General features: G+C 38.6%; 1 protein-coding gene across 3 annotated transcripts in view; it reads right to left on the bottom strand.

Moving 5' to 3' along the window:
* The window catches only part of ARHGAP24 (Rho GTPase activating protein 24), a 518,143-nt gene that overhangs the window by 17,234 nt on the left and 478,579 nt on the right, over window positions 1-22,330 (bottom strand). For all 3 annotated transcript variants that reach the window (XM_004703244.2, XM_004703247.4, XM_004703245.2), the window contains 3 exons: window positions 13,860-13,992; window positions 7,859-7,932; window positions 4,130-4,251 (listed from right to left, as the gene is read on the bottom strand). In XM_004703244.2, coding sequence (XP_004703301.1) covers window positions 4,130-4,251; window positions 7,859-7,932; window positions 13,860-13,992 — 329 coding nt within the window. The remainder of the gene's footprint in view (window positions 1-4,129; window positions 4,252-7,858; window positions 7,933-13,859; window positions 13,993-22,330) is intronic.

Consider the following 22,330-nt stretch of genomic DNA (forward strand, 5'->3'; position numbering starts at 1 on the left):
CACACTTTTCCTGATTTTAAACCATGTAGTATTCCATTATTCTGATTGCACAATTGCCTGTTGGTCCATGGACAAGTTCACATGAGCACAATGAAATGTTCTGGAATTCCCATTCTTCTCAAGGTAATCCACAGTTTACTATGATCCACATGGTCACATGCCATGGCATAGTTAATGAAACACAAGTAAACATCTTTCTGCTATTCTCATTTTCAGTCAAGAGTCCTGTGACAGCAGCAATGACATCCCTTGTTCCGCATCCTCTTCTGAATCTGGCCTGAACCTCTGGCAGCTCCTGTCAATGGACTACTGCAACCATTGTGGGATGATTTACAGTAATGTTTTACTTGAACGTGAGATCAGTGATATTGTTCTATAGTGTGAGCATCCTGTTGAGTCCTTTTTCTTTGAAATAGAGACAAGAGTGGATCTCTTTCAGTCAGTTAGTGAAGTAGCTGTCTTCCAAATGTTCTGCATGAGTGCTTCATCAGCTGTTCAAGCATTTCAATGGATAGGCCATCAATTCCTAGATCCTTGATTTTGGCAAATGCTTTTGGTGCAGCTTGAATATCTTCCTTGCGTTTTACCGGCTCTTACTCATATGTTCCCTCCTGAGATCGCCTCCTGAGATCGTGAGATGCTGACTAGTTCCTTTTGGTACAGTACCTCTGGGTTTCCTTTCCATTTTCTTTGAATGCTTCCTGCATCATTTAATATTTTGCTCATAGAATCTTTCGATATACAGGTTTGAAGTTTTTCATGATTTTCTTTCAGTTATGAGAAGATTTTAGTCTCTTGTGGCAGTAACTGAATTTTTTCTTTCTTTCCCATAGTTTTAATGACTATTTGCTTTCTTTATGAATGATGTTCTTGATATCCTTCCACAGATCATTAGTGTTCAATGCAGCAAATGTGTTCTTGAGATATTCTTCAAAATTCAGATATTCTTAAAAAATAGACTCAAGATCATATTTTGACTCCTGTGGACTTGTTTCCATTTTCTTCAGGTTTTGAGGGTCGATTCCACAGTCTTGCCTGGCCTGGTTTTGGGTGCTGATATTGAGATTCACCATCATCTCTTCCCACAGATGTCTCTTTCTGGACATGATCCTTTTTATTGATAAAAGTTCTATTTAGACTTTAAAATTTTTATATCTCTCTTCATCATGTTTATGTCTTCTTTGACTTTCTTGAACAGAGGTGTGGAATTTTTATAGTATATTACTATCTTTATTTGCTTTCACACATAGCATGCATGTCATGTGTTGTCTCTTTTGCATTATATTATTTTTACCCTGGTTATGAATCATGGTTTTTCTGCTTCCTTGTATGTCTAATAGTTTTTATCTTCATGAAAGATATTGTGAACCTTGCAATGTACATCCAGTCCTTTGACTTTATTATGTGCAGAAGCAGAATATAATTATGATTTGGCAAGTATTTTTTAAAGACTGAGAAAACAATCATTAAAGGGTTTGCTTCATATACAGATCTATATCTATATACTAGACATTATAATAAGAATATCTTAAAATAGACATTTTAAATGTAAGAGAAAATGTTCAGGTATAAAGCAAATTCTTCTTGTACTTCCATATAGTGTGTATTAGTTGACTAAAAACATACGGAAGTAAATAATAAAGATATTAATTCATTTTAAACAACTACTAAAATAAGATGACAATATTATGGGTTTTTACATATTTACCTCTTCTTCTAGAAGAGTTGTTGTTTAAAGCTCCCTGAAGCCCCCAGAAAAAGACCCAATTTCCCTCTTGTACTCTCATAACTCTTTGAATGTATCTTGTATATAATTTTTTCTTAACATATTTATATGTTTACAAGTTAAAATCTCCAACTAGACTATAAGCTTCTTGAGGATAAAACTTTTTGTTATTTACTATTGCAATCCCAGGTTTAATAAGAGCATTACACAATGTGATTGGTTAATGAATATTTAGAAGCAATGATGGATGAATAAAAAATGAAGGAATATTTCCAAAGATTATATAATTTTAAGAGTGGATTGTACTCAGATACGGTTAATTCACTGTGACTGGGCCATGTCTGACGGATAGTGACCCTATGGCACAGGGTGGAACTGCACCTGTGAGTCTCTGAGATTCTGACTCTTTACTAGCGTAGAAAACCCCATTGTTCTTCCTTGGGTTGGCTGCTGGTTTTGAACTACTGACCTTGGGCTTAGTAGGTCAACCCATAACCACTATGCCACCAGCTAGTATCCTACAATGAGCACATTCACCAAGTTTTAATTAGGACTCTTAGATATAGAATAAAAACCATAAGCAAACTATAATGACAATTATAGTATTGTCTATAACACTAAAACGTGATGGAACCTCAAAATAATTCAAACTTTTCTTTACTTGACTAGGGTAGATTGTAGCTGGGCTTAAAGATGTGAACAAAGAGCATTCTGCTTGATTTTGCTAGTCTAGTTAAAGGCAGTTATATTCTCTGTCCAAAAGTAGATACAGATTAAAAAGCATTTTAATGTAACTGACTGGTCATCCTCTATTTAAAACAAAGCAATCATACAACTGAACAAACAACAACAACCAAACATATCCCTCTTATCATGTCCCAATAGAGAAGATTTATATGCTAGGCCTCTACAGATTGATAATATTAATAGATTACGGTCATTCAACTTTGGAATGACATTATGTTCACTCAGTGATCCCATTGATTTTGTTTCCCATGCATATTTTCCGTGAAAAAATGTCTTGCTTCTCGTAGTGAAGGTCAACTAACCAAAAATAGTACTTTTACTATTCATGTTAAAAATGTAAATGATCATTGGGATATTTGGGGCAGAAGCAAAATGATTAACATTTAACTGGTAATGAAAACTTTAACAATTTACAGAAGGGAGTGGAATCAGAGAGTAAAATCAGTGTAACTAATGTAGAAAATTTATTCTAAATAAACTGAGAGAAATTAAACAGTTATTTCTCCTTTCCTCTCTTCTATTAAATTATTAAATATTTAATTAGCCCATTGGCAGAAAATAACAGTGTTTTTAATGGCCGCTATTAAGAAAAGTAGTAAGCAATTAAGCCTGCTGGGAATAAAGGGAAATAGCAGTTTCTTGTGGGGAAGGAGATTTTCAACTGTGGAAAAAAATTGTTTCAGATTTCAACCCACATGTAACCAGGTGACATTATTCATTCATTTAATAAAGGGTTGTATTCCTATACCTCTCCAAATAAGTCAAATAACACTAAAAGCTAATACTATATATCAAGTTTTGACATTTTGAAAGTAGTAATTTTTAAATTTATTATAATTGTATTAATAAATGTGATAATTGCAAAGATATGGTTGGCTAGATGTTCCAAGTTCTTATAGAATACTTACAAAACGATTTATGAAAGTTCTTTTTAGCCTCATAAGACTACTGAGGATTCATTTTCTAAATTACTGTATTGAGTTAGTTAATTGTGCCAGCCTGGCCGATAATCACATGTGGTGCTGGTTGAAAGGTGGAGGGATAAATGGGTGATGAAGCCTCGCCTTTCTAGTTCTCAGGTCTCTTGCTTTGTGATGGTCGCACCAGGATGCAGCTGCCTTAGCAGCTTCCTGCTTCAGCTTGCAAGATTGACATCCTATAAGACATCCCCAAGGAGAAGCCGCATGGACCTATCCCGATGCAGCCCTGGGTGCTGGAGCAGCCTTATGGAGACCCCTGCTAGTGCTGAGATGCTTGTTCGTTCATTGACTCAGCTTTCCTCCTGCAGTCGGCATCATTGCCTCTGTTTTGTGAGGTGAAGGACTTTGTGGACTGGTGTTGGGTATGGGTTAATGTTGGACTTGTGGGCTTGGGCTGCATTGGGTTGGGATGTTTTCATGATGCACATTTTCTTTGCATAAAACTCTCTCTTATATGTGAGTTGCTGTGGATTTGTTTCTCCAAAGTACCTAGACTAATACACTGTACTTAGCAAATTTTAACAAAGTCTGCTTCCCCAAAGCGAAGATGGTGCGGTGAACAAGCTGAGCCAACAAGAAGAGGTATGATGGATCCCTCCCCCTCTCTAGTTGGCTCAGAGCAGCAGCAGCAGCTGTTTCTTCTGTTGCGCAGGGTGTGAAGTGATCATTTACTTACCCTCCATGATGGTCAAAGGATCTTCCACTCTGGGTCTTAGAATATTTGGGCCAAAGACAGTTGCCAAGTTCTGCACACTCATTTTGTTAGTTCCTGAATAAGATTGAACTTCATCCAAGAACCTGTTGGATGTAAGGAAATGAATGGGACACAATGAGAGTGAATTTATCATGGAAAGAAAATGGGTCATTGGGAAATTTATGAACCAGATCTACATTCAAAGCTTATTGATATCTCAAAGACAAATGTAGAAAGAAAATTTTGAAAATTATTAAGGACCAAACTTGAGGGATCAATACCAAACATCTCCTCTGGCCTGGTTGGCTTGGGAGTCAGAGGAACAATACTGAGGTCCACTTAAAAGCCAGAGTACAAATTCACTTCCGGTGCCTCAGTGACACATGATGCTTACACACATGTTGTCGCAGTTCCATAATCTCCTGTCAATTTGTGAAGGGGTGGAGTCTAGCTTGTCAATCATGTGGCAGCTTGATGACCTAATTTTGAAGGCATGAAGGAAATAAATAGTTCACTGGAGGCCAGACCCACCCACACTCTGTCTGCTTGTCTTCCTGCTGACAAGACACATTGAGCTATGCTAGAGGCCTGGAGCTGAGAAACCACACCCGCGTTGAGATGCTTTCACTGCCCTGCATCCCCAAGACTTTCCACCCACTGGCCTGTGAGTTTCCTGCATTCAGCATCATTGCATGGGTGTGAGCGTCTAAAGAGGGATTTATGGACTAGTATTGAAATATGGGGTGATACTGGACTTGAGGATATGATCTGGACCGGGCTGGGACGTTTTCTTCAGGCACAATTGTTCTTTGATATAAAGTTCTCTCTTATACAAATATATATGTCTATGAATTTGTTTCTTTAGTCAACCCAGTCTTAACACACATGGCTAATTTAAGAACCATAAAGTTCATCTGGAACAATCCTTCATTTCAGAGAGGAAGAATAAAAATTTTGTAGTCTTATTTGGGAGCTACAAATTTACAGTCTATTAAAAGAAGAGATCAAGCATAGTTTTAAATGAAAACCTCTGATCTATGGATATAGAAAATCATAAAACCAGACTATTTTAATTTATTTGGTGCTAAAGACTGAGAGGTGTGGCTTGGCCTGCAGTAATATGTCCTGTTATCATCTTTCAGACTTTTTCAATCCCCAACCCCAGTTTATTTATACATGACTTTCTTTAAATTAATGGCTTTGTAATTTAACTGGTATAATAAATAGAAAATTATGAAAAAATTATGAAAAATAGGTAGCAAATGTATGTAGCACAATTATGAACTAGTCACATGCTAAATTATTAAATAATCAAACATCCTTATGATGAAAATACTATTATGATGTTCATTTTACAGAATAAGTGGCAGAACCAAGATTTGAACTCTGGTAATGTGGTTCCAGAGTTTTTGCTCTAACTAATACATCATGACGGGAAAAAGGTGTCTCGTGCCACATTGCACTTGTATATAGCTTCAAGTCAAATGAAGAATAAAAAAACCAAGTGACCATATCATTCTCATGAGATCTTAAATTAAAATCCGGCTTATATTTTGAGAGATTAGGTTTTCCTAAGTTATTTTCCCAACCTAAGATCCTATATTCTTCCTAAGCAGAGCTGTCGCTCTAAAGCATTTGGTTACATGGTTTGGAAATTTCTTCTTGGTTACATTTGCCAATGAAGTTCACATTGTCAGAGATTAGTTTTAAATTTCCTAGTTAGTCTGCTGAACCTATGAGGGAACTCTAAAAAATTCAAGGAAAAATTGAATTTAATGATAATGGGGTTTTCCATGAATTTTTGAAACCTCCTTTATATCTCATGATTGCAGAAAAAGGATGTCTGAACGCTGCAATGTGTGAAATTAAATATTCCCATTTTATTTTAAGATGACTAGGAAGCTGTCTCCTAAAGATACCCTGCTGTTAACCATGACACCAGTCATCAAACTATTCATTTAAATATGTTACATTTCAAATGTCTATACTGGATTTCTTGAACAGGAGCACAGACTTGACCCATTAGGCCTTAAGTTTATCACAGTAACTGAAAGAAATTCCACACCAATTATCCTTTTAGCATAATTGAGTTACAAATGTGATTTCAATGAATCTTAAGATAGAAGATACGTGGAAGGAAAATACAATTTATTAAATACATTTACATATTTATCATTTGAAATTATAATCTAATTTATAAACAGATGTATTTTTCTCACCATCCCACCTATTAGGACTCTTCGACACAGAGAGGGTGAGAAAATTATATAATTTCACATTAGTTGTCAATAGCGGCAGTTGGATTCCTGTGCGAGTCCTCTTATGCGCCAGCACAAATTTCTAAATGATGCTACTCTCTAGCAGCGTACCATATGTTGAAACACTAGTAAGTTCATAAGTGGAGTGGAGTCAAACTTCTAAACTTGGCTCTTCTCTCCAAGTCTTCTACCCAGTCTCTGGCGAAGGCCATCATATTTGGTAGAGGGGCAAGGAAGAAGGGGAGGGCCCTTAAGGAGCTGGATTGACACCCATTGGCAGCAATGGGCTCAAGCGTAGGAGGGGTTGTGAGGATGCCAGAGGCAGCGCAGTGTGTCTTTCTGTCGTGAATGGGGTTGCTATGGGCTGGAACCGACTCGATGGCACCTAACGACAAACAACAATCCATGTCTCTGAAGCTCCCACACAATGACTGGGTGAGACCATGCACATAGGTATGTGTAATACACTAATAACAGAGATTGGGCAGGTTTAGCTGCTACTCCCTGACTATAAGGTCATCCAACTGAGCAGGAAATTAGAGGAATCTCAGGACCATCAGAAGAGGGGCCACCAGTGAAGCATGTTCAAGCTCTCTGTCCGAAGTGGTGGAGGCTGAGGCCAGCGGCACCAGAGACTGTGGGTTGGTGACCATAGAACAGAGGCAAGAAGCCAGCCAGGCTCCAACCATAGACTAAGGCAGAGGTCATGAGTCAGAGAGGAGCATTGAAACTATGAGATGGGCCGGCTTCCTGGTCCATGGAGACTGAAGCCAAGGGAGCAAGAGGCCACGTGGCTGAAAGACTGATGACCAGAGAGAGACTTGGCTGCTGGTTGAGCAGATGTGGACTAGAGACTGTATCCTTATTCCTATCAATCCTGACTTGTGGTAACTTGTTAACTTAATAAAATCCAGAATTGTGAGTTTTGTCTGTGAATTCTGTGTGGCTATTCAAACTAATTATCAAATTCAGCAATAAAGTGGAGTGGTGTGGGAGAAACAGCAGGGGGCAACATAGAATAAAGAAGGATGGAGGGTGGAAGCATGCCCGGTCTCTGCTTCGTGGCAATAAGAATGACAGAGGAGGTCAGATATGGCCACTCATGCTCTATGTTGGAATCATTACCAATGATAAGCTTAGGAAATTTCAGTAATCATAGAAATCTTCTGAGATTACCTTGTCATAACTCTTCATTTAAAAGAGGCTAACATAGGCATTCAGAACAGTGGAACAATGTTATTCAATAGTGTATGTTCCAATAATGCCAGACTAAATAGTAAATTACTAAGCAGTAACTACCAAGCTAATTAGTAAATAGTGACTACCAAGTAAAGCAGTGTCAGGCATAGGTGTATTCCAATGAAACATTATCCATAAAGTCAGGCAGGTTGTTGCAAGCAAAGCAATTCAATGAACAGTTTTGGTTGAGTGTTTTCTTTAGCACAGCTCTTACCTGCAGATATACTTGAGGAGGTTGTAATTGACCACTGGCAAACTCTTCACCTGCTTTGCCAATTCCATAACACCCTGAGCACAAAGAAGGAAGAGAGAATAAATGTTCTCACCCTAAATGCTGGCCTTGGAATGAAAGCAAACGGGAAACAGACATTAAGTTATTGTTATTGATTTCACACATATCAGTGAAGGACCTTGTCCTGAGAAGTAGCCACCATCCCAGAGATCATTTCGAAAATATTCTCAAAGATACACCATCATTTCAAATATTTACATCAATCCCATTGAGAGAGAAACAGATTTAAATAGAAACCTTTTAATGGTTTTAACATTTGTTCACGATTGAGAAGGGAAAACAGGCTCATTTATAATGGGGTTATTTGAAAAATTTCAGCTGTGATGCAGTAAGGGTAGTGGTGGGATTCTGCCAGTTGGGAAGAACTGACACCCAATTTTGGTTGAGTTTGCCCAACCACTTGTAATCAGGGTTCTCTCTACGATGGGTGGTTAGGCATTCACCCAATGTGGAAATCAAAAATTTACACTCCTTATTCGTTTTGAATGTTCATCTGCATAACAGTATAGTCTAAGTACCTGTATGCTTGTAATATTTATTTATTCATTCATTTCATAAAACTCATTATGCTTTGGAGGAAATACTACATTTTTATGTCCTTGTTTGTGTTCATTACTTCAGTAATCAAACAGATGATGTAAAGAGAAAAAAGTGCCCAACAACCAGAGGGTGACATGCTGTCATCTGTTTCAGTTTTGTATGCCACTCCAAATTCCCGTGAGGTATTATGAGTGCATTATTATTCAATTCCTGAAAGTGTTCAAAGAGCTAAAACAATTCTTTTCGGAACAGCTGCTGTAAGTTCAGCAGTGTGAAAAGGGGTTTTTCAAAGATGAACAGAATATAATCAGAGAAGTCCTCTGTTTCTACTACCCTGTTTCCCTGAAATTAAGACACCCCCCCCAAAAAATAAGACCTACTTACAGTTTTGCCTCTCACTGAAATGTAAGGCATCCCTCCGAAAATAAGGGTTTGGATTGTTAGGATGATGTTCCAGAAGATGATGAAAGAACTGCCACTGAATAAGTGAGTAAATGTACCACAGATTGTTGTACATGGAAATAATGGTAGTAACAAGAAATTCTTGATACTGTAGGAGTCACAGTTTGTCTGGTTATGCTGGTTTGTTATGACAACTACTACCATACTGTATATAGGTAATAAATTTCCTTTTTTGTTGTTCAACAATAAATGTGTACTGTATTCTTCTTCATGGAAAAATAAGACATCCCTGAAAATAAGATGTAGTGCATCTTTGGGAGCAAAAATTAATATGTCACTGTCTTATTTTTGGGGAAACAGGGTATATCAAACACAATGATTATTTTTGTTTATTTGGCCTGCCTCTAAAGGAATGGGGTCCTAGTCTTAAAGTGAAAAGATGGTTAAGCATAAATCACAAAGCCAGTGATACTTGGATGAAAGTGAAGAAAATTGCAAGTGAGGGTTGTCAATCAAGAAGCAATATGGAAATACCTTAAATAACAGTTTTATTGTTTCTTGTCAGATATTACTTAGTTGATTTTCATTAATATTTTAAACTCTTTCTTAAAACATAACCTAGTTTTCTGTACTTATTTTACTGCTATTATTTAAGTACTAATTGTATGAAATAATACACTACCTCTCAGTTTATCTTTTTTTAAAACAAAATGTATTTAAAATGGTCATTAAGGCATTGAACTAGTTGTTAAGTGAATTTGAATCCCATCGTGGAGTATAAGGCCATGCCACCTAAAATACTGACTCATAGAAATGCTACAGAACAGAGTAGGACTGCCTCTTTGTGTGTTTGTGGCTGTAAATATTTACCAGAACAGAAAGCCTCATTTTTCTTCTGCAGATTGACTGCCTAGGATTTGAACTGTTGACCTTGTGGCCAACAGCTCACCATATCCCACCATCTTTCAAAACTCAAACTCACTGCCATCAAGTTGACTCCAACTCATAACTACTCAGACATAAGAATCATGGAGGGTTGCCCCTCTGGATTTTCAACTATGATTTTTCGTGGGTGTGGAGAGCCTCATCTTTCTCCCACAGAGCTGCTGGTGGCTTCAAACTGCTGACCTTGTGGTTAGCAGCTGGACCACTATGCTACCAGGGCTCCTTCCACCATCTTTAGAAGGACCCAAGTGATTTAGAATCCATTCAAGGGCAATTAATTAAAACAGAGACAAATAGTCAACTACTGACAAGTAAGTCTCAAGGTTGGTGATGCCTGGGACGCACCCATGTGAGTTGATGGGGGATTGGGCTGTCTTTTCATCCTGACTTTTCACAAAGGATTGATTTCTTTGATTCTTTTCATTTCAGAAATTCCTCTAAAGCATACATAGTCCCAGTAAACTTAATGAATCATCTAGTCTGATCTGTGCTTTCCCCTGTAAAATGGCATATAGGATATGTTTTAAGCATTCTTTCTTTTTTTTTTTTTTTTTAACCATAATCTTTCATTTTATTTATTTATTTATTTTTTTAATCAATTTATTGGGGCTCATACAATTCGTCACAATACATAGATCAATTGTGTAAAGCACATCTATACATTTGTTGCCCTCATCATTCCCAAAATTTTCTTGCCTCTTGGGTTCCCGGGATCCGCTCATTTTCCTTTTTTTTTTAATTTTCCCCCCCTCCCCTTCCCTTTCCCCCATGCCGGACAGTGTAATATAAGATACAATAATAATTTAAGCATTCTTTCTAACTGTCACTGAGTTCAATGGCAGCTCCTAGCCACCCTACAGAGAAGGGTAAAATGCTTCATGCGTTTCTGAGCCTGTAACTCTTGTTGGGAATAGAAAGCCACACCTTTCTCAAGAGGAGCCACTGCTGACCTTGAAAGTTAGCAGCCCAACGCATAATCCTTATGCCCGCCAGAGCTCCATCGGTTTAAGCTTTACAAAAACCCAAACAAACTCACTGCCACCGAATTGCTGCCTACTCATAGCGATCATGAATGGCAGAGAAAAACTTCCCAGAGCGTTTCAGAGACTGGAACTCTTTATGGGAGCAGAAAATGCTTTCTTTGGCAGAGCACCTGGTAGTTTCAAATTGCCAACTGAGTAGTTAGCAGTATTCATTTGCATTCATATACACACCATTTTATACCCATTTGGGATTTAAGCATTAAAAGATATATAATCTTTTTTGTCTCGGTTTTTGTGTTGAAGTTTTTTTTGGTTTTTTTTTTTGACAAGGGTGCCAAACAATTGAATAGGTGTGGGGCTAGGGGGTAGTGTCTCCAACAAATTATGCAGGGACCAGCCATCATCCACATACAAATAAATGAAGCTGGACCATTTCCAGGTAGTATATACAATAATTAACTCAAAATGTATTATTGATGTTAATAAGAGCTAAGAAAATATGAATAAATCTCTGTCACCATGGGTTAAGCAATATCATTTTAAGTATGAGGCAAAACAATCAATGAACAATCATTGGGTTTCATTAAAATCTAAAACTTCCTTGATTCAAAGGACATCATCTCAAGATAATAAAAGGATAAATCACAGAATAAGCAAACAATTTTATAATTCATAAATCTGATAAGGGATTAGAATCTAGAATATATAAATATATTTTGCAGCATGATATAGCAAGATAAATAATTCAAATTACATAAACAGATACTTTTTCCAAAGAAGATATAAAAATACCAGATAAAACTTGAAAAGAATTCAATATCATTCATTATGAAGGAAATGCAAATCAAACCATAAAAGTACACTTCATATACATTGAAATAGCTTTGATAAAAAGACATAGTAACAAATGTTGGTGATGATGGGGACAAACTGTGACTTTCACACATTGCTACAAAATGGTGTAGCTGACTGAGGGAAGTCAGTCCGTTCCTCAAAAGATCCAGTTACTATATCACACAGCAATAATACTGCTTAGAAACACTCAGGAAAAACGAAAGCATATGCTCACAAAAATGTGCACATGAACACAAAGGAATATTGTTTGAGTCACTGATATGAAGTAAGCAAACACAACATATGTTATGCACTTGGATGCAATCCTTAGGGTCGGCAGTTTGAAACCACCAGCTTGATATGTCGGAGGAAGACAAGGCTCTCTATGTCCATAAGGAGTTACCGACTCAGAACCCTACAAGAGCAGTGCTCCCCTGTTCTACAGGGGCACAAGGAGTCAGTGTGGACGTGATGATGGCAGTGAGTTTGGTCTTTGTTTTTGTTGTTGTTATATGTAAATCAGTGGTTGTTAGTGGATATCAGAGATGGGAAAGAGGAGCGATAGGGGTCTTTAATGTTAATGGTGGTCGAATAATTAGGAGAGAATAGGAATTTCAAACGAAGCATGTGATGGAAATCACTGAAATACACATGTAGAAATTGTTGAATGAGCAAAGGTTTGGTATGCATCTTCTGAACATCATAAGAAAGAGAGTATGATGGTCAGGGATTATGTCTACTAGACACTCCTGGCTAAGGGTAGGGGAGGAGCCTAAGCTACCAATCAGGATATAGCCTGATGGCACCACCTTGGGGGCTAGGCTTTTCTATAAGAGAGAGACTGCCTTTTGCCTTCTGATGGAGCTGAATATGGCCTCTGTTCTCTTGATTTCCTGTTGCGCTGCCTGCTGATCTCAGGAGCTGTCAGAGGACTTCCGAAGCTAGGCTCGTCCTGCCGATCTTATATTCATGGATGTCTGGATCTACCAACCTGCGGGACCCCCGAGCCCCTAGGTCACCCTGCCTCCTCGTCATAGCTACATGAGTCACAGAATGGCTGACTTGAACCTGACTGGACTACTTCTATAACGGTGTAAGCCATTTCTCTATATAGACCTCACTATTCAATTACATACAAGTGTCACCAGTTTTACTTCTCTAGAGAACCCAACCAAATACAGAGAGCAAGAAAGATGGAGGAAGGAAAGAAGGTAAAAAGATAACTAACCGTTTCTAGTTAGGGATGAACTTGTGCAGGGATGTTCATAACAGCATTATTTTTAATAGTCTAATGAATGGGTAAACGATGAAGTATTCTTTGGAAATAAAATGAAAAATTCTGATACATCCTGTAACATGGATAAACCTTGAAGAATTGTGTTAAGTGAAAGACGACAGTCATAAAATACCATGTATTGAATGATTCCATTTACATGAAATGTTGAGAATACACAAATCTATAGAAACAGAAGCTACATCAGTGACGTGTCAGGAGCTAGGGGTGGGGAGTGGGGAGTAGGAAATGACTGGGAGTGAATATTTCTTTCGGAGTAATGAAAATGTTTTGAAATTGTGGTGATGACTGCACTGCACAGAGAATAATATAAAATCATTTTATTTTACATTTTAAATGGCTGAATTGTACAGTATGCAAATTAGAAGTCAATCGAGCTGTTGAATGGGCTCACACGTAACAATTGTTGGCACGGGGCCCACACGTGCTTCCTTCTGCTGTACCTTGTGTTACCATGAGTCAGAGCCCACTGGAGCTCCTAACAAAAACAAACGCTGTCAGCAGAACACAAAGCAACAACAAGCAGGCAGCAGACAGACTTCTGTCCATGAGTCATAGTTTGCCTACCCTTATGCTCTAGGATTTGGGGGAGGCACAAAGTAAAATGGAGAATATGAAACAAGGTAGTCATTTTTGCCATAGAAAGTTAGGCTTGGTATAGCACCATAATTACTCATGTAGGATAGCAAAATAGTAATACATGTTAATTTCATTTTTTTTACCTACATTCTTTTTCATCTTGAGAAGAGAATTGAAAGTAGGCTGTGTGTTGTGTGCATAACTGTGTGTGATGTCAATACACAGCGTAATAGAAAACAATCTCAGAATAGGGGAAAGGGGTAATTTACAAATTTATGACTGAATTCTGGCAATCTCCCTAAATATTCAAATAAATACTCATTTGGCAATGAGTATAGAGACTTACTGCTTCTTCATCCTTGCTGAGTAGTTTGGCACAAGATAAAAAATCCTCGTATTTCGCATAAGGAATGACAGGTTCTGGAAGCTCGCGGAGATACAGCTTAAGGAGAGACGCCACTGTGTGCACATCTGTGTTGCTGTGAAGAGAGAAGCATGAAGATACTTTTTGAAGTAAACTTGTAACAATTTTCTCTTTTCCCTCATCAACTCTACATCCAAGTATAAGAATTCCATAAAGTGGGCAACTGATTGAATGAATGAATCACTCAATCAATCTGTATTTCAGGGAGTATTCACTAATAGAATGCTACTACAGGTAGGGAAGAGAGAGATGTGGATGGGTACTCTTAATCATTAGTGTGGTTTTAAAATACTTGAAAGTCTAAGCATTTTATTTTGCATAAATTTAATGTTGAAAGGTTTACATTTTGGAGAAATTGAGAACATATCAGACATTTAATAAAACAGAAATTTATTCAAATTGCTAAATCATCATAGTAGGTGAATGTATATGTGTGTATTCAATGTCAATGTTATGTGTGTATTACATGTCAATGTTAATTCTGAATCCTAACTGCCTAACTCAAAATTATGAACCGTTATTCTTGAGAAGACATTGTTGTTTTAGTTACAGACCCCCAGACACTTACTATGACATGCCATCACTCTGAGTAGAACTCATTTTGAAGACAGTTGATACCCATCATGATGGCTTATCTAATATTTGAAGAACTTTGGAAATGTTTAGAATTTCTAGAACAAGAAGGGAAATGCTACACAAATAAACTTAACATGTTCTTTGTATAACTTGTCTATTTTTTTCTAATCCTCTGCTGGATATCATTGTAACAGGGTGATTTTATGAAATGTTCATATTGTGTTCACTGAATACCCCTGTCCTTACTAACCCACAAAAATGGATTACTGTACTGATGGAGATGTTCTACACATCCCCTCCACCTCCCAAACCACCACTACCATCACACCTATGAAAGAGAGAAGAGTAAAAAAGAAGGAGAAATGGGTGATTGGAAGGGAACTGAAAGCTCCCTTGATTCATGTGAGCCAGGAAGACTGAGAGTGAACAATGTCAGAGCATTCTGGAAATAGAAGTCATGCCCACTCCCAGCCTGGGTTACAGAAGATGGCAAGTCCTTGGTGAGGAATGTACTGTTCTTGTGGTTAGTCACCCTCACGTTGGGTCTGATCTTATGCACAACAGGACTAAATACCACTCAGTCCTGTGCTAGTCTCACAAGTGTTCGTATGATTGAGCCCATTGTTGCAGCCACTGTGTCCATCTATCTTGCGGAGGGCCTTGCTTATTTCCGATGACCCTTCACCCTACCAAACATGATGTCCTCCTCCAGAAAGTGGGCTCTGCTGATAGCATGTCCAAAGTATGTGAGACTATGTAGAGACATCCTTGTTTTGAAGGAGTATTCTGGCCGTACTTCCTCTAAGACAGATGTTTTTCCTCTTGGCAGTTCCTGGTACTTTCAACATTCTTTGCCAACATGATAAATAGTTCAGATGCATCTATTTTTCTTGAGTTTTTCTTTTTCAATGTCCAACTTTCACATGCATGTAGGGTAGTTGAAAATACCATGACTTGGATCAGACTTATCTTAGTCCTCAGAGTAACATCCTTGCTTTTCAACATTTTAAATAGGTCTTGTGTAACAGATTTAGTTAGGAATGTAGGCACTGGAATTTCATACCTCAGCAAATATTCTCTGCTTCACAAAACAACATGAACTGGGACAATGGGCATCCCAGTCCTCAACTTTGTATTAACATGTTGATTTCACTGAAAATTTTCTGCACATATATACACTATTGAGAATTGCCTAGAACCCCAAGGGGCTAAAATGAGACATTATATCTATCTTGTTCATAATTTATAATCTTATGGTTATAATAATACAAATATATAAATATGAAGTTTGGTAAGTGGTAATAAAAAATGGGTGTTATAAGAAAAAGGTACTAATCTTGAAGTTTTATAAAGAAATTCTGCTTGGGTCATAATCTCAAGGTGTGTAAGCTTGGGTTTGATCTATGGACTAGAGAAACAAAACTAGAGACACTCATATATGTGTAAGAGAGAACTTTATATCAAGAAGTAATTATGCTTCAATAAAACACCCTAGCCAAGTCCAGATCAAGTCCATAAATTCTGTATTAGACCACAAGTCTGATATTAGCCCATATATTCCTCTTCAGACTCACACAGCACATGAAATGATGCTTAATGCAGGAAGATCACAGACTGGTGCATGGAGAGTCCTGTGGGTCCAATAGCAGTGGATGCCTCTCAAGGTCTCTGGCTGCCATCAGTGTGACTCCATGTGATTTGTCAACAGGAATGTGAAGCAGAGAGAGGGTGTGTCCCACTTCCAGGGAGGAAGGCAAGAAATTCCAGAATCCTCATGAGAAGGCCACACCCACAAGGAGGGATTACCAGGCAGTGACCTGATTGACAGGCTAGATCCACCCCTTCATTCTTATTTATTAAGTTGACATGAATTTGTGTAACTACCACAATGTATTAACTGAAAGCAGAGTGAGAGAAGACGGCATTTCTAATTGAATCAAGAGATGTAAATAGTGCCCAAGATGGAAGGGACCTTTGACAAAAGGCTAAGGCCAGAGCAGAATGGAATATAGTTAAGATCTGCCGACTAGGCAGCATCCTCATGGATCATAGAAATAGGGGAATGGCTGAAGTTTTCCACGTTGATGTTGGGAGTCACTTGGGATAAGCATACTGCCAGTAGCAAATTGGTAGGTGTAATTTTTAAAGACTTATTCAAATTAATTTTAACTTTTTTATTAGGAAAATATACTTTTTCTCCTCTTAAAATTCTAAATTGATAGACAAGATAGAAGAAGTCATTTAGAGAACAACTAAATACAATTCATATCTATAGCACATCTTGGAAACTGAGATAAAGATAGACCTAAAATAGTCTAGTGTTAGAAAACAAGAAGGCTCTCCTTTTCAGTTGTGTTTGGTAAACTATTCCATTTATACCCAACAAATCAGTCCATGCTTGACACTGGAGAATAATTTTCTATTTCTTTTGCTTGTAGTAAAGGCTCTGATCTCAGATAAGGCTAGTTCCTGGAAGAGGACATCATACTTGGTCGAGGGACAGCACAAAAGAGATGGACCCTCAATGAGAGGGTTGACACAGTGGCTGCACAATCGGCTCAAACATGCCCATAATTATGAGATGGCACTGGATCACGCAGTGCTCAGAGTACATACGGTTGCTTGGAGTCAGCACTGACTCAACGGTACCTAACAATTATAGTAGTTAGCAGTAACAAAACAAGTCTGTGCCAGGCTGAGGTCCTCTCAGCCCACAATCTATTTTTTTGATTTCCCTTAATTTAATCTATCTCCATGCCTAAACTGAGTTGGCTATCTTCAGAGTTCATCAAAAGATTATTATAATTTTAGGAAGATACAGAGAAGAATATAAAAATAAGACCTAATAAGTATGGTTCCTAATAAAAAAGTATTGCCAATGGGGTTGCTGTTCTTACCTACATGTATTTATTCTAAATAAAATGTGTTTAAACATGTCTCTGGGATTAGTGGATGGCTATAAATCAGTTCTCTCAGTAATATATCTGTTCTTGTTTCATTAGAGTACCTTCGAAATAAAAGGTGTAATTAAATCAGTGGCTGCTGAAAGGATCTCCTGAACTAGTTAATTCAAGACAAAGAGAGCAGCTAGGATTGCTATGGTGATTATTTAGGGGACCATGAAAGTCCCCTACCTTTTATTGAAGCACATAGGGCAATTATGGGGCAGCAACATATTGCATTAGGTAAATCTGTGCAGAAGATCTCTTTAAAGTGTTGATGAGCAAGTATGTCACTTAAGCACTAAGATGTGTCTGACTCAAGCCATGTATTGTCAATCACCTCGTGCCATGAATTAGGAAGACTGAAGAAGAATCGAGGGATTTGAATTGTGGTTTGGGTGAAGAATATCGAACGTGCAATGGACTGTCAGGAGGACAAACAAATCTAGCTGAGAAGTATAGCTAGAGGGCCCCTTGGCAGGGAGGCTGGACTTTGTCTCCTGGGCTTTGGACAAGTTGTCAGGAGAGGCCAGGCCCTGGAGAAGGACATTGTCATTGGTAAAGTGGAGAGGCAGTGAAAAAGAGGAAGACCCTCCATGAGATGGAGCGACACCGGGGGTTGCTAGGATACATTCAAACTAACAACAGTCTGTCCTCCTGTTCTCCGTGGGGGTCTCTATGCGTCTGAACTGACTCGTAGGAACCTTACAACAGCATCTGAAAGAAAACTGAAAATTGCATTGCTGAGAAATACCCACAGAATTTTCATCAAGGATTTTTCTCATTGTCACAATACACCTGCTCAAAAGCTATCTTATGTGTGTTTATGTGGGAAACCTTAAGCCATCCATCTGACAGTCCAGACATTGCCCCTTCAGCAGATTTTTGTTCCCTAAATTCAAAGAGCATTGAAAGGAACTATGGTTTTAGGTCTTCATGGATGTCACACCTGTCATTCTAACGTGGTGTAATTGAAGAGCATAGAATTCTTCAGGGAAGGGTCACAAAGATAGAAACATCGCCCTTAGAAGTGTATCGACCTGATGGAGGTTATACCAAGAAACACTGTCTTGCCTTTTGATATGTTTGTTCAAAATAGAGTTCAATTATATGTAGGAGTTCTTTCTAAGTTACCTTTATAGATTGAATAAATAATGCATAATTAGTGTAATGATCACTAAGAAGGAGCCCTGGCCGCACAGTGTTTACCTGTTGGGCTGTGATCTACAAGGTCAGCGGTTTAAAAGCACCAAGCCACTCCTCAGGAGAAAGCTGAAGCTTTCTACTCCTGTAAATAGTTACAGTCTGAGAAATCCAAAGGGCAGTTCTATCCTGTCCTACAGGGTCCCTATGGGTTGGCAATGACTCAATGGCAGCGAGTTTGGGTTTTGGTATAAATAAGATATATACAAATAATTTATAAAATACAAGAAGTGAGAGAGATAATAATGACCAAGCAAGAAATCTGCATTGTAAAAGCAATGTTTTAGTGTTTAAAAGATGACCTGTCTTCAAGCCTTTTAAGACCCCAGACGCTATATCTTTTGATAGCCAGGCACCACAGATATCTAGCTGAAAAACAACAAAGCCCATATGGAAGAAGCACACCAACCTGTGTGATCATGAGGTGTCGGTGAGATCAGGTATGAGGCATCAAAGACCAGAGCAAAAAATCATAATGTGTATGAGGGGGAGAGTACGAAGTGGAGGCCCAAAGCCAATCTGTAAACAATTGGACATCCTTTTATAGAAGGGTCATGGGGAGAAGATGGGCCAGTCAGGGTGCCATGTAGCACCAATAAAACATGCAGCTTTCCTCTAGTTCTTTAATGCTTCCTCCCCACTGCTATCATGGCCCTAATTCTACTTTACAATTCTGGCTAGACCAGAGCATGTACATGGGTACAGATAAGAGCTGGAAACACAGGGAATATGGGACAGATATTAAGAGTAGCCATACCAGGAGGGTAAGGGGAAGGTGGGGGGAGAAAGGGGGAACCGATCACAATGACCTACCTATAACCCTCTTCCAGAGGGATGGACAACAGACATCCCCCCCAACAGGGGGTTGGGGGAGACATTGGAGAGTGAAAGACATGAAAAAATAATAATAATTTGTAAATTATCAAGGATTCATGAGGGAGGGAGGGAGGAAGGGAGGGGGAAAACATGAGGAGCTGATACCAAGGGCTCAAGTAGAAAGAAAATGCTCTGAAAACAATGATGGCAACATATGTACAAACGTGCTTGAGACAATGGATGTATGTATGGATTGTGATAAGAGTTGTACGGGCCCCCAATAAAATGATTTTTTTAATTACCTGTCCGTTATTTCATTACACTGTGTTTAAGGAAAGTAAATGGCTCACTACTTCCGGTTTTACTTGGCTACTAGAGAGGAAACACTTGGTGAGGAACACACAGTACTGTGGACTTTTGAACACTAGATGGTGCGATTGCAAAGTTAGACTTATCTGGATGTTGTGAAAATGGTTAACGATGAAAGGCTGCAGGCTCATTCTTTCTCAAGAAGCAATTGTTGTCACACCACATGGGCAGTAACGTTCCAAGAATACAAACATTTGAGGTATGAATCAAGGTAAGCAAGGTGGAGTCAGAAGATTGTTTTAGTCTGCTTTTGAAGTGATATGTCTCAATATCTTGTGAGCAGTAAGAGTATATACACATACACTATCATATAGAAATGATGAGGAAAAAGGATGACTATTTTCTGGGCTTTATTAAAGCTAGGTTATTTTGTAGAAGCAGGGGTTTTCTCATTGTCTCAGGATTTTTGTTTTGGCTTTATGCGTCCCCACAGAATGGAAGGTAATAATCTCTTCTGGACAAACTCCAATATGTCTTGCCAGCTCTGGAGCTCAAGGAGCTCACAGTTAATCTCTCCTGATTGTCAGTCTGCTACTGCAATGCCAAGTCCGGTGTTCTTTGAAAAAAATATTTGGATATTCACTCTTCTGATTGGTCATCCTTGATAGCCCCCTCTCCAGCCTGACATCTCTGCCTGAAAACCCACTTCTTGTTTGCATTAACATTTGTCTTAAATATGTATAGTGAGTGACGGAAATACCAACATATACGTAATTCATTGTCCAATGTACTTGAAGAAACTGGCGATCTTGCCTCCAAAAATCATATCTCTGTGTGCACAAGAGCAAATTCAAGTGCCTCGACTACGGCGATTACCAGTGTGTGATGGAGACTAACACTCCCTACTGGACTGCTAATTGAAAGCTGGAGGTTTGCGTCCGCCAGAAGTACCTGAGAACAATGGCTGTGTAAGCTGCTTCCAAGACCTTCCCCATTCAGAGCCCTCTGGATCCTTGTTCGCCTCTGACACATAGGGGTGATTGTGCGTCAGGAAGGCAGCTCTTCTCAGAGTTTTGTTCAAGTCGACCACAAAACAACTTGCAGCTACACGTGCATGCCCAACTCCTTACTTTGCTTTAGAACCTTTCGACAGCCCAATGAGTAGGGCCAATGATGAACCCCTCTTGTGGCACTTTAACAAAAAGTCTTGAAGGCATTGCCCGGTAAGCATCAGGATTCTAACCTCAAGGCCCATGATTCATATGCACCAGCATCTCCCAAGGGACAAAGATCAGGCTCACAGCCCTGAAAAACATTTACAGCCTCAGACACTCTGCAGGATCACCGTAAGTTGGAAAGGACTTGATGGCAGGGGAGTGGTACAGTACTTTAACAGAAAGGACCGTGTTCTTGTTGTGTTGTTTGCTGTTAGGTACCAGCAAGTTGTTTATCCTGTGTTATCCTCACAATTGTTACGTTTTAGCCCATTGTTGCATCTACTGGTGTCAATTCATCTTGTTTAGGGTCTTTATTTCCCAGTGCCCCTCGACTTTATCAAGCATTATATTCTTTTCCAGACCGTTCTTTCCCGATCTTATGTCCAAAGTACATATGCGACACGGAGTCTCGCCCTCCTGCCTTCCGTGGAGCGTTCTCTGGTTGCACTTCTTCCAAGAGAAATTAGGTTGTCCCTTTCATAAAACCCCAAACAAACAGTGCCATTGAGTCAATTCTGACTTCTCTCAATGACAGAGGCAATATTCCTGACCCACTTCATAATTCAGATGCATCCATTCCCTTCGGTCTTCCTCGGTCTCTGTGTGGTTTTCACATGCATATGAGGTGACTGAAAGTACTAACTTTGGTCAGGTGCTCCTTAGTCCTCAATGTGGTGTTGTTACTCCTTAACCCTCTAAAGGGGTCTTTCAGAAAGGCTGATTTGCCCAATATTAGACTCTTTGCAAATCCCTGAGATATAGAGTGCTTTAGAGTCATGCTCTTTTGCTAGAAGTTTAATGTTATTTGCAAATAACAAAGTCATTACACAGACTGCAAGGCCCTTCACTCACCTGGTGGTACAACCTGATTTCAGAAATTAAGACGTATGATTATGTACATTATATCCAGAGACAGAAAGAGAGGCAGGTGTAAGGAGGCTGAGTAAAAGAGCTATCGGGCCAGGAAGGGCTCTGGAACATAGGTTCCGTAGATGAGCAACATAAGGGTTTGATCCTCTGCTTTTATTTATCTATTAATAAAATCACTTTATTGGGGGCTCTTACAGCTCTGCTTTTATTGAACTTGGATTTTACTTATTAATCCCTTTTAACTTGTGTGTAGAATATTTTTTTAAATCCAATTTAAAGATAGGATTTCATGAGGATTTCTATAATTCATTTGTTTATATTCTCTCTCTCTTTTTGCCATTCTTGGAATATTCTATTTTTTTTTTCATATCATGCCATTCAATAGTTCAGCTATGTTAAGAAGAGTTATGCAATCATCATCACAATCAATTTTAGAACATTTACTTCCTTATTTTTTAAT

Source organism: Echinops telfairi, unplaced genomic scaffold (genome assembly GCF_000313985.2).
Source record: "Echinops telfairi isolate 266 unplaced genomic scaffold, ASM31398v2 ScPeMD7_7468;HRSCAF=8506_0, whole genome shotgun sequence".
NCBI lineage: Eukaryota > Metazoa > Chordata > Mammalia > Afrosoricida > Tenrecidae > Echinops > Echinops telfairi.